Source organism: Sitophilus oryzae, unplaced genomic scaffold (assembly GCF_002938485.1).
Source record: "Sitophilus oryzae breed Bouriz unplaced genomic scaffold, Soryzae_2.0 scaffold_111_pilon_pilon, whole genome shotgun sequence".
NCBI classification, from domain to species: Eukaryota; Metazoa; Arthropoda; class Insecta; order Coleoptera; family Curculionidae; genus Sitophilus; species Sitophilus oryzae.
The window spans coordinates 9,570,671-9,586,509 of NW_022145749.1; the positions used below are offsets into that span (position 1 = coordinate 9,570,671).

Genomic DNA, 15,839 nt, shown 5'->3' on the forward strand with positions numbered 1-15,839 from the left:
AAAACGCCTCGTACAAAATCCAAAATCCCGCTAACAACATAACATAAACAAAACTGACTGACATTTGACATTGACATTAATATTGACACATGCGAAATCGCTTCGATCTTGCTTCGACGCCGGCCACCAGCGTCTCTGGTGGCAAACCGTGACACTTTTAATAGGTGACGTCAGAGATTGCAAAAGTGTAAATTTGAAATTCTTAATATTGATTAATTAAAAAAAAAAAATGGGATGAAATTGAAGCAAAATAAAAAAATACGGGTGTCATAAAATTGTATGAAGATTAATTATTTGCAATAAAAAAACTATGGTTAAACTCCGCTCTAAAAAAAGTATCCAAAGTCAACATTATTCCGCTTTCAAAAGATCGTAATTCTGATCGTAATAGAGTGCGTTGGAAAAAGTTGAAATGACATAGTAATTATATATTTCTAAAAACTAATTTCCACTAAAACTTTGAGTAAACCAGAAAATTCATTTTTTTTTATTAATTGTGTATTTTTCATCGCGATAATTTTTTGTTTCCAGATGATGAACAATTGGAATCAGCAGTATCTACCCAAACATATTTAGCAGAATTCGTGAAGAATGTATTTACCCAGACTGATATTGTACCATGTAAGTTAAATTATTACTATCAATGCAGAATTTTTTTTGTTTCAACAATGAATAATCTAAATTTAATTTTTTTTTCGCGAGGAATTAATCTAAAGTGTAAGTAAGCAACAAAATAGCAATTTTATTTCTTCACGAGACGGTGTTTTGTTTGCGCTTTATATCGTCTTTTAAAATTTATATTTTTTGAAAGTAATAGTTTGTTATATTTTTTTTCGCCAGAATTTTTTAACGTTCTTTATAACCTACTATTTCAAATTTTCAATTTGAGTTATTTTTGTGCGCTTTAAAAATAAATATTTTTATTTTTTTCTTAATTTACATTATTTGAAAACGTGAATTTTATCATACTATATAGATGTTTTTCAAAAGTGGTAGCCAAAGTGGTAAAATAGCCATTTGCGCTGAAACAGGCCAACTAACTGAATACGTCAATCAATCCTGATTTATGCGATATACTAACGTACCAACTCTCGTTTTTTATCTGAAAAAATAATAAAGTTACCTATAAGGCTTTTTTTAAAACGGCTATTATTTGTTCTTGTTTCGTGTTTTTCGAGCCCCATCTAAATTCCGAGTGTCAGCTGGTTTCAGCCCCCTAGCTCACATAGTGCTCAAGACGTTTTCACGCTCCAAGATCGTTATCACCTTTCCTCTCGCGTCTCGTGTGTCATAGCCATGTCACGGCCTTCAATTTTTACTCCCATCGCGCGTATAGAAGTTTCACTTCAACAAGGATTGGATCTACCGATTTTTAAAGCTCGAAACTACCGACTTTTGATTTTTGAGGTTAGCAACTTTGTGCCGACCCCAGTCATGTCAGGGAATCGATAGTCAAAAGTCAAAGCTATTTACATCGTGCCCTCGCAATCCTCACATAAGGTTAGACTTCGGTTATATCGGGCGCACCAGACATAAAAGTGTTAATTTTGACTTGATCGAAAGAAAACATGTTGTTATTTTGACTTTGTTTAACTAATAGCATAGATAAAAGACTTATACTATTAAATAGATAGGCAACTTATAATACATTTCAATTTTATTATACAAGGGCGCCTCTGGTAGATGGAGGAAGAAATACTAATGGAAGAGAGGGGTGCGGGGAAGGGGGGTTGTTTTAGTTAATTTAAAATAAATTTAGACATACATGCAAGAACACTTTGTGTGCTTTTAATTAGGTCGAACATATTATAAACGATAAATCAACTGAATTAAAAGCATACAAAGTGTTCTTATATGTCGGATATTAATTATAAAATATATTAAAAAGACTAGAAATAGTATATATTAAGTTGTTACAGTTATAATTTAATCTTTGGCGGTTTTCAGCAAATAGCAGGCAGTTTTACATAATTTTCCTCCCTTTGAAGTGAATTGGAAACGGCTATATAATTTTGGTGTAGGCAAGATTCCCAGTTTGTTTCCGTTTGAGACCTGAAATAATAAAAACAAATTAAATTAGATGTAATCATCTGCTGATCATGCTAATATAACACAACGCGCGTCCTTAATTCCTTACATGCACCGTAATAAAATTAAATAACTGCTCAGCAGGTGGCATTTATTAGCAGTAATAATTTAAAAAATCTATAACTGTAAGTAGATATGTTTAATTTACTTACCATTGTATCCTTCGGAAACCAGGTGTACAACAATTAAACTCCATGATAAAAAGTAATTAAGAGTCTATACAAAACACAAATTGTCCCACCATTTTTAAAAAACATTGTCTAAAACAGAATACTGGCAAAAACTCTGAAGGAATTTAATTTTACAATAATTCGACAAATCAAAACGAAATCAAAACGAAATCAAACCGTAAAATCACAACAAAAGCGTCTCTGAGTGACAGTTAAAAATCAAATTTTATTATTGTCAGATATTGACATTTGCATTGTTAATATTGACAGTTTTAATATTTTGCGCCTCTGCATCTTGGAGGAAAAACTATTTTTAATGAACCGTCATTTCCATTTAAGTTTCTCAGCCATGACTAATAGATAGTGATGCCTTCCCACGGAAGTTATTGTTGTGTAGATTCGTGCAGAGTAAAGTCTTTAAATGACGAAAACATTTCGTTTTTCCGATTTCCTAAGGATCCTTTAAGGTAAGCAATAAACCGTTAACACCCTGCTACTTTTGTTGCTGTGGTGGTGATGGATAACATAATATGCAATATATTTTATTAGGTGGCAACAATGGAAAGAGAGTTTAGGCTTCGTTAGAGAGCATAAATATGCAAATTTAACACCTAAACAGGCATATAGAACGGTAAAAATATGCAGTACACATTTTAGTGAAGATTCATTTTTTTACGAAAGACGTTTAAAAAACACTTCTGTTCCTTCGAAGATACTTCCAGAAAATTTAGGTAAGTTATCTGTGGAGTGCACTCAATGGCATATCTTGAGATTGAGTCTGAGAGAGGTAGTGCGAATATTTAAATAAAGTACTTTAAAGTACTTGTTTAAATCAAATTTTCACATAAAGGTAAGTATTGTCAAATTGTGAATGAACGAAAAGAAATTAGATGGGTCTGAATTATGTGTATAAATATCTTTATGGGAGGGGAAATTACTCCTCCCCCCCCCCCTAAATGCACTCTTGAGTTGCTAATCAAATCAGTCAAAAACTTATGTTCAATATTAATTTTGTCTCATCCTATATAACAATTTGGGTCTAGTTTTAATTTGATTTAAATTACAATAGTTATTTTAACTACATATTGGACTATACAGGATACCGGGTAAATACCAATTTATGTTATTGAAATTTACAATTTGTTCGTCATTTTTAGAAAATGTTTAATATGTCAAAAACCTTACATTTTAGTCATATACTTCTCTAATGAAACTCACCTTTATTTTTCTTCTAGAATCCGAAAATTAATTAACATAAAAAAACTTTGATGTATATCATTTTTGGGGGACACCCTATGGAACTCTATATTTTTAAAACATGCTCTAAATTAACCTACATATGCTCATAAAATTTCACTTCAATACAAACTGTCGTTCTCCTTGGAGCCTCCGCGTTGTATGAGAGGCGCCACCCTGTATATAAAAACTTTACATATTAGGTTCGTTCCAACCCGCGTAAGAAACGGTTTCTTACAGTAAGGAGTTTGCGCAGAAGTTGAAAAGCGTTCCAACCGGATTTACTGCCGGTTAGTAAATCATTTGTTTTCTGTTCCATCTTAAATTGAAAACTGTTTGAAAACTGTCAGAACGGTTTGCAAAAGTATTCTCCTATCATTTATCCGACGTATGCGTATTACCCTTATAACCACGCCATAACTAATAAAATAATAGTGATGGGCAAAACTGTTATTTTTAGATAACAGTTGAAACCATAGACTTAAAATAAAATATAGACTGAGCATCTCATTCATAACTAGCTGGAACATGCGGTCAGACACTGTCTTGTTATTGTTGTGTTATTGTTTTTGTTATTGTTTTAGGTTATAACGAGTGCGACACGAGCGATAGATAGGTTGTCTCTGTCGTAACGGTCGTTCCCTGACGACTCTGCCGAGAAACACAACACTGTCTTTCGTTTCTCAAGTACACCTGAACTTTCCGTATCATAGCCGGGTAATTTTTTTATTTTAATGAAGCTATAACTAAATTAAAAATATATCGTATTTAAACTTTTTTATATTTTATTAAGATTTAGGACAGGTTTTTTAAATAAAACTTTAGAAAAAACAATTTAGAGTCCAAAAAGGATAAAAATAATAAAATACACGTTATAGAAGAAATTTTATAATCGAAATTAGGTAATTTTTGAAATTAATAATAAATTATTAATTTTAGTCAAACATTTACAACCCCTAATATTAATCAAAACAGGATCTATTCCACAGATATAATAGAAACGGCGACAGGGAGAGAAAAAAAAATATGATTGTTGTAATTTTTGTTCTGGTTAAGTGATGTCTTATTATGTAAATTAGAGAAAACATAAATCTGTTCCATTAAAGCAAGGAAGGTGATAGGAAGTGGATAAAATAAAAACTACATTTATTTAACTCGGTACTGTCTTTATTATACCGGGTGCGTCTCAAAAGTGGCTCATCTCCATAATTTTTTTATATTTTCAAATAAAAAACAAGATTTAGTATGTTAGTATATGAAATAAATTAGGATTGATTGACGCATTCAATTGTTTTTTGGTCACTTCCTGTTTCACCGGAAATGACTATAACTTTTAATTTTTAAACGGCACCCTCGGTATATTTCTACTTTATTCGATAGAAAATGACACTCTGAATAGAATGACATATCATATGTCAACTTTTGACATTTTCGCATATGGTTTAATTGTAATTGTAGCACGCGGTTCATAACGACAATTTGACTCGAAATACCAAGTGTGTGGTATCAATATATTCATAAAAAAATGCTTTTTCCAAATATGCTAATGAGTCCCTTGTTCCATTTGAAAAAATTGACATATGTATGATTAAAAATACGATTTGTACATCTTTTAACCGGCCTAGACAAGACACGAAACCTATTAGACGATCAAAACTATTTTTCCAAGGCTCCTTGATTAAAACTTAGTGTTTTTAACAACACCATGGTACCCTGGATTGAAATTTAAAATAGGATATGTTTTTAAGCGACAATGTCAAAAGTTGACATATGATATGTCATTCTATTCAGAGTGTCATTTTTTATCGAATAAAGTAGCAATATACCGAGGGTGCCTTTAAAAATCAAAAGATGTAATCATTTCGGTGAAACAGGAAGAGACCAAAAACAATTGAATACGTCAATAAATCCTAATTTATGTCATATACCTACTAACATACAAATCTGTTTTTTTATCTGAAAAAATAAAAAGTTATAGGGGGTAGCCACTTTTGAGACGACCCGGTATATTAAAAAATATTGTTTCATAATGTAATATCATTTTAAAATTCTTGTATGTTATTTTAGATTCTGAAGATAATTTTAGAATAAACCGGAATATATTTTTAATAAAAACATTATTAATTATTAACAGGGTTATAATTATGATTTTGTTACAATGTAAGTAAGTAAATAATGTAATGTAAGAGAAAAAATTCAGATTTTACATTTTACTAAAATATTATCTAAATAAGCGCCTTTCTACAACAACGCCACTGACTCCCAATGGGTAAATTGAGAGTTGCCTACCGGTCAAAAGTCGTTTCAAGACTTAAATGGATTATTTAAGTCAAATTTCTTGCAAATTTGGCACTGGCGAACCATATTTTATAGTTCTTGAACAGAAAAAGTCAATAAAATAAACACTTAAGCACTACAAGCTAAGAAAATGCGTTAATACAGCCGGGGAGATAGCGGCAACAAAGCTTTACCGCACACGTGCGACACGTACTACAAGGTAATAAATGAATGAATAGGCTCCCTCGCCTCTAATCGGTGTTGTCATATTGTAAAGAACTTATCCTTTTTAAACAGTATCCGACTTATAATTTAGTAGTATAAGGACTATTTAATACATCTCTGGAATATTAAAACCTACTTTATTAAACTGTAGTATTAATATCTCAATATATGGGTATAACAAGAAAAAAATATTGATAATATTAAAGACGTGACAACATAGGCTGGATGAGGAAGGCTCGGTCGACTGTACCCAGAAGTAAACATGTGTACAAAAAAGGTTGTTTGTCCGCGTTGAGATGTAAATAGTGTAGTCTATATTTTATTTTAAGTCTATGGTTGAAACTGTTATAGTTATTTATAAAAAACAGCTTAAAATAACAGGTTTCTTTATTTTACTGCTAAGTATCTGAAAGAGTATGAGGTGGTCACCGCCAGGCGTATTAACGCAGTTGCAAGTTGCAACAATGACGTGCTCGGTGGTAGTATTTCCAGGGTGTCAAAACATTTCTAAATATCGATTGTTATCTAAAATACCTCTCTAAAAACGGTGGTTGTTTACAAATAAGCGCTGTTTAGAAATTGCGATATAAAAAAAGCCAAAATTCCGCCACTCGTCTATACCTATACATTCCGATATACCTACGCCCTGCCCCCCGATCCGCGTAGATCCTGAATTGCGTAGCAGTGTACAGGGTGCATCTCACTCGACGGGCGAGAAGCTCTTAATTATGATTTTACCATTTGCGGTCAAAAAATAGCAATATAAGAAAATGTGTAGTATATTCTTTATAAGTAAACCAACTACACACTAGAGTTCGAATTAATTTTATACTGAAACTAGCGTGTACCCGCGACTTCGTTCGCGTCGAGTTAATAATTTCTAATGGTGATGATAAAGCAAAACAAGAATTTCCATTAACATACAAGCTGGATAAAATTTTCTCACATTTGCCAAAAATAAGCTTTAAACGTCGAGCAGTTTAAGCAGAATCGTGGTTAATCAATTACTCAACTTTTTGGAACACCCTGTATGATTTTTTAAAAAATTTCAAAATATGTAAAAAAACAAAATAAGTTATGCGTGTCCAGGCGTTTTCCCGAAAGACTAACCGTTTTTTAAATAACAAATATTGTAATATTTGAGGGGCGTTTTCACCCTGTTGGAATTTGAGATTCGAGACACCCCTCCTTATCGAACCTCAACCCCACAGTCAATCCGTTTGCCAAAAATCAGCTTTAAACGTCAAGCAGTTTAAGCAGAATAGTGATTACTCAATTGTCATATTTTATGAAACACCCTGTATATATTTTTAAAAAATCTTAAAATATGTAAAACAACATTATAAAATATACGTGTTTTAAGAGTTTTTCCGAAAAACTCACCGGTTTTTAAATAAAAAATATTCTAATATTTGAGGGTAGTTTCACCCCCTTAGAATTCGAGTTTCGAAAAATCCCTTCTTATCGAGCCTCTACACCCTAAAGTCAATCCGTTTCCAAAAATCAGCTTTTTACGTCAAGGGCTTTAAGCAGGATCGTGATTAATTAATGACCAGATTTTTCAAAACACCCTGTATACATTTTTAAAAAATCTTAAAATATTATTCTGAAATTTTTTCAGAATAAATAAATACCTAAATATTGAAACTTAATAAGTAAATACTGAAACATACAGCGCCATAATATCTCGACCTCCGCCCGTTATGCTCGTAACAGGTTGAAAAACAATGTATCTAAAACAACTGATGCGTTATTCTCCAACTTGTTTCGAACCTCCATCGACAATCGACTGATGCAGCAGCGTTCGTTTCCCACTCCGATTATCTCGACCGCCGCCCTGTTATGCTCGTAACAGGTTGAAAAACAGCGTATCTAAAATGACTGCTTCTCCAACCCGTTGCGAGCCTCCATCGACAATCGACCGATGCAGCAGCGTTCCTTTCCCACTTCTGTTATCTCGACCGCCAAGCGTTAGGCGTTATGCCCGCAACTGTTTCAAAAAACCTGCTTCTTTTATATCCTATTATTTTTAAGCTGTTGTAAGCCCAATACGACCATCGACGGCGTCGACCGAAGCAGCTACGTTCGCCGTAGCGCATTCCCCACTCCGTTGTCCGTTGTCTCGCCGCCTGTATCGATGGTTGACGAAATAACATGTTTTCCATCCATACTAGTTGTTTTTTGGAATTGCTTCGAGCAGCATAGAATTTCATGGCGGTGCAGAGCGCCGACTTCGTTTTTCGTTTCACGAGCGGCCGATCTATACGTGTCGTTATTTTATATCTGTTATTTTTTAGAAGTAGTAACGGTTGCGTTATGTTATTTATAAATAAGTAATTGTTATAAAATAACAGATAGTTAAATAACAACCCATCACTATAAAATAATAGCAAATTTGATTATACTCGTATCTGTCTGAATAATTTGAACATGCTGTTCAACTAATTAAAGACTTGTGAATAGATGTCATAAATAAATCGCAATGAGTGAGGAAGAGTATAGTAGTGAGATTAGTGACGTGTCGTCCATGGAAAGTAGTGATGAGGAGGATTTAGAATTGCTACTAGATGAGCACAGAATTAATAATGGAAATTGTTTAGGTAAAATCGACATTTTTGCACATAAATTTATATTTTGTTGTGTTAATATTTTCAGAGGAAACCGTGCCTCAATATTCCAATGAAGTTTTCTTAGAATATTTTAGGCTTACAAGACAAAGTGCTAATCACGTAGCTGAAAGGTTTGAAATAAGCCAGCATTTTAATAGCCAAGTTGTCCAATATGGCAATATTCCTGCTTTGCATCAAGTAAAATATAAAATAATTATTTGCTGAAATTGGTATTTTCTTTAAAGATAATTACCTTGTTGAGCCATTTTCCTAGTTCTTTCAGAGACAACAACCTTGTTTACTCAAATGTTAAGCAGGTGTTCCAAACGTAGTTTCAAATTGGACAGAGAATAATTCATTTTACAGACGTGCGCACTGGACAAGATTTGCAAATTGTCGCAAATCTGTTTATGATTAATGGTTGGAACGAACCTATTTGTACGCCGAGTCACCAGATGCCGGCCCGGTGAGACTTCAATAGCATGTGAAACCACGCCCCTCGAGCGGCCGATGGTGGCCGCTCGCGGAGAATGGGGTACGGGGACGGGGTCAGTATTGTTCGATTTGCCGTCTGTGTGTGTGGCGGACGGTTCAATAATACGTGTGCTTGTGTATTTCCAAATATGCCTGGAGGACATAAATGTGTATATTTGCATTGTTCTACTAGAAGCGGTGGACAGAAGTCATTGTTTGGGTTTCCAAAAGACCATGCAAGGTAATTAACTTAATAATAATTTTACCCAAGTAGCATTTAAAAAGACATAATGGATACGAATTTTTATGCTCGCCGTTTGACAAATCAAACAAACAAATTTAAAATAAAACATGTCGTATATTATAGTTTTAGGGAAACTTTGATAAAGCTTCTATTTTTCTGAATTTTAACACAAACTTGAACTTATTTCTGATGTTACCTTGACAAACGCTACTTATTTATCGAATAGCCATCTAAAACTAGAAATTATTGGGCAAACTCGCACCGAGAGGGTATAAAGTGGGGTATTAATGATTTCAATTGAAGACGGCACTTTGGGATTTTCTAATGGGCATAAATAAAGATAAAATCTTTAGACGTCCCCTTTGTGCCGCTGAATATTATGGTTCTTAATATTATTGAGGTACCTATTGTCGCCGAAAACAAGATAATAAAATTATTGTTTCGATACATTCTCCAAAATGTATCTAAAAATGCTACTTGGGTATACTATTAACTATTAATATTCTCTTAAGATTATAATAGTTATATGATATTGAATTATTTTTTGTAACTTTTGAATGACTTGATGATGTACGTGTCTTGTTTTATGTCTAGGGCTGAAATTTGGGCTAAAGCCGCTGGAAGAGAAGATCTCTTGCAAAAAAACATTCAAACATATAAGATATGCCAAGATCACTTCGAGAAAAAATGGATATCTATATCTGCATCGGGGATGAAACGGGTGTATAATGATGGTGTGCCGTCAATTTTTCAAGGTCCTAAACGGTCGTTAGTGGATAATGCCAGTGGAGAACCTAGTAAAAAGGTCATTATTTTATCAGGTACGTAGAAATCATCAATACTTTCAAGAAATGAAATTTTTTATGAAAAACCTAAAAATTTATGATGCAAATAACAAAAATGTCACTCTAAGATGCAAATTCATCAAATGTTGGTTGATCAATTAACTCAATTCAAATTCTTTGGCAGCGACTTGCTGAAGTCGGTTTTCGATATCTTAAAACTAGGAAAGTTAATCAGGATTGTCTGGAGAACTATTTCGGAAGTGCAGCAAAGTGGTAATTCGGTTAATCCTACTTAATTCGGTTAATCCTACGCCTGTACAATTTGAAAGAACTTTCAGAAAATTGTTTTGTCAAAGTTTTTTGCATTCCGAACATATGAATTGTGAGGATGATTTGGGTGTGCTATTATCACAACTAAAAGAGACAAAAAATGTTTATGAAACAAAAGCTAAAATAACCAATAACTTTACCCGATTATGATTATCGAAATGAAAATATCACGACCCAAAACGCCTTTGCTTATGTTTGCGGATATTTAATAAATAAAGCGCTACACTGATTTTAAGTCATGTTTCGAAAGCTGACTTAAGACCTAAAATTTAAGTAATTTTCAAAATGACTTGTTATTTAAGTCTTTATTCCAAAATAGAAAAAGATTTAAGTCATTAAAAAAGATTTAAATCTTTTTTAATGACTTAACTCATTTTACAAAAAAAATCTTAAAATATTTTTAAGTCTTTTATGAGATTAAGTCTTTTTAGAAAAGATTTAAGTCTTTTTTTTCATATATTTTTATCCTAAATTTTTAATAGCGGCATCAAATATGTGTTTACCATCTTTAGTTTCATAAAAAAGCAACTGTGAAAACCGTATTTTTGTACTGCTGCTCACAAACGACAAACCCTGTAAAACACACAAAGTATGTACCACAAAATTTAATTTTATTTAAGTTGTTGATGTTTTTTTATGTCCTTGATGCATTTATTTTTTTATTGTTTATTATAGTTGTTTATACAATAATTTATTCTAATCTGTATCTACAATAAATTAATATAGATAATAAAAAAATCGGTTAATGGGCAATACAATAAAATTAATATTAACATTTAAAAAATATGTATTTATAATTAAATTCTATATAGTTGTTTTGATTTAGAGGGAAATTATATTGATTTAAGTCATTTTACTGACTTAATTTGCAGATTATCGTGATTTAAGTAAAAAAAGACTTAAGCAAAAAAAACACTTAAATAATGTTATATTGATTTAAGTCTTTACAAAAATGACTTGACTTGAAAGAAAATGACTTAAGTCATTGGAACTTTATATTGAACTTGACTTAAGACTTAAATCATTTTGATTTTGGAAATTACTTACTTAAGTCTTTTTAAAACTGACTTGTTGCAGCTCTGGATACAAGACACATATTTTCTCTTTACCGTTTTTCAAATAAGTCCAAAATAACCGAGTTATTATTGAAGTTTGAAAATTAAAAAAAAATTGATTAATTTTTAAAAAAAAATTTGAAAAGCACTGGATTTTTTCTGTATTTGCATCCCTTTTAAAGCCGTAAGCATGGTAATATCAGATATTATTTAATACTCACCCTGTATATTGCATTGATACACATCAAACACAAAATAAATAATAAACAGGAGGCCCTCATTTTACGCCGTTTATTTATACGCGTTTGCAGTGACTTTTACGAGGTTCACTTACGTTGTTTTATTATTTCTCTATTAGGGCACAAACATAGTGAGGCGGCATCTCGATGCGATGCTCGCCAAGATGCTGGCCGTGCTGCTCGCCAGGATGCTAGCCGCGATGCATCCTACGCGCACTGTTTTAAAACGGCGAGTAAGTGCGCGTAGGATGCATCGCGATTATCGTACAAACACATGATACAAGGAGGGTTAGATAAGATATTACGCATGTAGTGGGCGGAGCTTAACAGAAAATTACTATGCGGGTGACGTCATGCGCGCGGAGAACCGATTTGCCACCGCCAGGGATCTTTTGAGAGAAGATATTGCGCATGTAGTTGGCGGAGCTTAACAGAAAATTACTAAAGTAAATGCGGGGCATTTCATCTCGACGCGATGCGCGCCATTCACCTCGCCATCCGGCGATGCTGAATCAAACATGTACAAATTTATGCGTCAAAACATACTGGAGCCTCGCACCTCGCCACGCACCTATATGTTCAGCGCGGTGCTTCCTAGGAAACAAAATTTTTGTTTTTTGCGAGAAGCGGACGCGGGATGCCTGAAACTTTACATTTGGTTGGTCGGTTTAGGATCACAATTCGTTGAGCATATGTCGAACTAGAGTCGGGTGGAATAAAATGTTCACAATACTAATATTTAATTTATCACCAACAATGTAATAACCTTGATTCAACAGGGTCCGACAATAATGCGTCGGGCTCCTATAATAAAAAAACTTATGAATTTTGTATAAGTCCAGACATAAAGTATGTATTAGGATGTATTTGAGGAAAATATTTGAACTTCTAAAGGGTGGCTCAAAAAAGTGTGAGTGGATCGCTAATATTTTTTAAATGGAACACCGAGGTATATACAGGGTGGCGCAACTCATTCGCCTCGGTGAATTATACAAAAACGGAAATATGTAGAAACAAAATATTTTATGGGCATATGTGGGAAGACCATGTGCATAATTTAAAATTATTTTTTCAAAGTTCTCATCAGTTCAAACATAGTGCGGGGCATTTCATCTCGATGCGATGCGCGCCATTCACCTCGCCATCCGGCGATGCTGAATCAAACATGTACAAATTTATGCGTCAAAACATACTGGAGCCTCGCACATCGCCACGCACCTATATGTTCAGCGCGATGCTTCCTAAAAAAACAAAAATTTTGTTTTTTGCGAGAAGCGGACGCGGATGCCTGAAACTTCACATTTGATTGGTCGGTTTAGAATCACAATTCGTTGAGCATATGTCGAACTAGAGTCGGGTGGAATAAAATGTTACAATACTAATATTTAATTTATCACCAACAATGTAATAACCTTGATTCTACAGGGTCCGGCAATAGTGCGTCGGGCATCTGTAGTTCTAATAATAAAAAACTTATGAATTTTGTAGTCCAGACATAAAGTATGTATTAGGATGTATTTGAGGAAAATATTTGAACTTCTAAAGGGTGGCTCAAAAAAGTGTGAGTGGATCGCGAATATTTTTTTAAATAGAACACCTATATACGGGGTGGCGCAACTCATTCGCATCGGTTGATTATACGAAAACGGAAATATGTAGAAACAAAATATTCTATGGGCATATGTGGGAAGACCATGTGCATAATTTAAAATTATTTTGAAATGTACAGGGTATGTCAAAACTAAGATTTGCACCAAAATTATATATTTTCTTATGGAACACCCGATATTTTATTTCTTATTTGGATCCTTGGACACAAAATAAGGCATGTATTATAAGGGTTATTATATATTAATATGTTTACAAGCTTTGGTTTTTGAGATATTTAAAGATATTTAAATATGCATGCTACAATGGAATAGATTATCAACACCCTGTACATTACTTTTTAGAATTAATTCTTGTGCTGAGTTTAAAGATAGAGAAATAAACTTTACTGAAAAATTGTATTGCTGCCTTAAATTTATACAGGGGTACCAAAAATTGATGATTTATTTTAAATATTTATTTTACATAAAAACTTTGTTATTTCAAATACGACAATCTATTTTTTTAAATAAATCGAAACATATTCAAATGCTCTTTCAAACTACATATATTAGGGTGTCCTATACCTATCTAGCTCAGATTTTGAATAAAGAGCAATTTTTCTGAGCTGATGTCGTCATGGCAAGTTTCTAGTGACAGTAGCTATTTTCAAAATCGAAATTAGTTTATGGACTATTTATTTATAGCAAGTACTCAGTTAACTCAAAACTCAATCACTAGTTGATTAAAAAAAGTATACCATTAATATTGCAAATTATATTTTATCCTCTCATAGTATGTCTTTTTAATTTTTTGATTATGTAACGAGCACTTTCTTTACTCACTTGTTTCGTCGAACTGTTTGAAACCATTTTTGCTTTTGATCAAATCGGTGTGAGAAACTATGAAGCTATAAAACTTTGTTTCAGGAGAGTTGAATATCCGGGAAAGTTGAGTTATTGAATGTAATTGCACCCAATAACGCCCTAATTGCGCTCTCCTTTATGCGTTAACATTTTTTCGGCAATTTTATTAACATTTGACATTGTCACAACACAGCACGACGGCGACGCCTAGTTCGAATTCTTTTTCATTTATTTTTTACTACCCGAAACAGCGTTACATCACACAAACCTGGTACCTAAGTGTTTTATCTCTTTTTGCCTCAATAACTGCACTAGCAAAAAACTAAAATACTTATATATTATAACAAAACCACGATTTCAATATTATTCAATGCGGTCAACATGACGGCGACGTGAAATATATAGGGATAATTTCTGATTTTTGCCATTGACTCGCTGCGGTAGGAATTTGTTGAAATCAACTGAAATGCACCAAGCCTATACTAATTAATAACTACTATTACATAAACTAGTGTTTAATAATATGGCGATGGTAAATGTTTCAGTATGCCTACGCGCACCTATTCGCCGTTTTAAAACAGTGCGCGTAGGATGCATCGCGGCTACCATCCTGGCGGCCAGCATCTTGGCGAGCATCGCATCGAGATGCCTCACTATGTTTGTGCCCTTAGATAGAAATGGTTTAGTGTACGTAACTCAATACGAGAGGAAATCAACAAGTTTTCCAGTTGTAACATGGCGTCTGTTCCATATGTCTAAATTATTTTCAGCATTACAGTGTTGCCGCTTCATACTAAAAGTGGTAGCATCTTTGTCATTTTTAATGGAACACCCGGTATATTATTGCATTTCTCGAAACTACTTTCATATCAAATCTTATATTTTTTTAAGGTGATAAAATATTGATATAAATCAGTAATTTTAAATCGAAACAAAAAAAAGGAAAAAAAAAATAAAAAAGAAGGTGAGATGAACATATCTCACCTTCTGGTTTCTTCAGTAAACTCATTTAAAAGATAATACTATTATAATAATAGTGCCGTTTAAATAAAATCGTTGCCATGACAAATATTCTAATTTTGTAAGTATCAATTAAACTTTACTTTATTGCTAAATTTCTAAAATTGTGATTGTAAAGAAATTCTTGAAATGAAACTGTAATAATAGAAGTATTAATTTTTAAATAGCTACTCAAGGTTTAGGTAGGTATAGGACCATGATATATCGTTGAAAAGCAATTTTATTAGTCTGTTGATTTTTTAAATAATATACATAGTGTTGAATTTAAAATATCAAAAAATTTAGCAATTTTTTAACAAACGAAAATAAATAATGTTTTTGCTCTCAATAGATCGAATATATCGACTTTCATTAACTTATAACCCAAATTTCAATTTTAAAAATGTTCAATTCATGATTTTACCAATGCTTATTCACGATCATGCTTTTGTCAATTTTACACATGTTTTATGTTTTATCTAAAAAATTATTAGATGATATAGATATAATGAGAATGTAATAATATACCGGGTATTCCATCTAAAATAAGAAAGAAGCTACCACTTTTCAAATGACGCGGCAACATTGTAACGTTGAAAATATTTTAGATAGATGGAGCAGGTGTATTTATGTAAAAATCCAAATTTTCAAAAAA

General features: G+C 32.8%; 1 protein-coding gene across 7 annotated transcripts in view; it reads left to right on the forward strand.

The window, feature by feature from the left end:
• The window catches only part of LOC115885660, an 86,565-nt gene that overhangs the window by 24,390 nt on the left and 46,336 nt on the right, over positions 1 to 15,839 (forward strand). For 6 of the 7 annotated variants that reach the window (XM_030904664.1, XM_030904710.1, XM_030904674.1 and 3 more), the window contains one exon: positions 532 to 621. In XM_030904664.1, coding sequence (XP_030760524.1) covers positions 532 to 621 — 90 coding nt within the window. Of the gene's footprint in view, positions 1 to 531; positions 622 to 8,391; positions 9,321 to 9,917; positions 10,145 to 15,839 lie in introns of those variants that run through there. The other variant, XM_030904703.1, reaches the window with a different exon arrangement.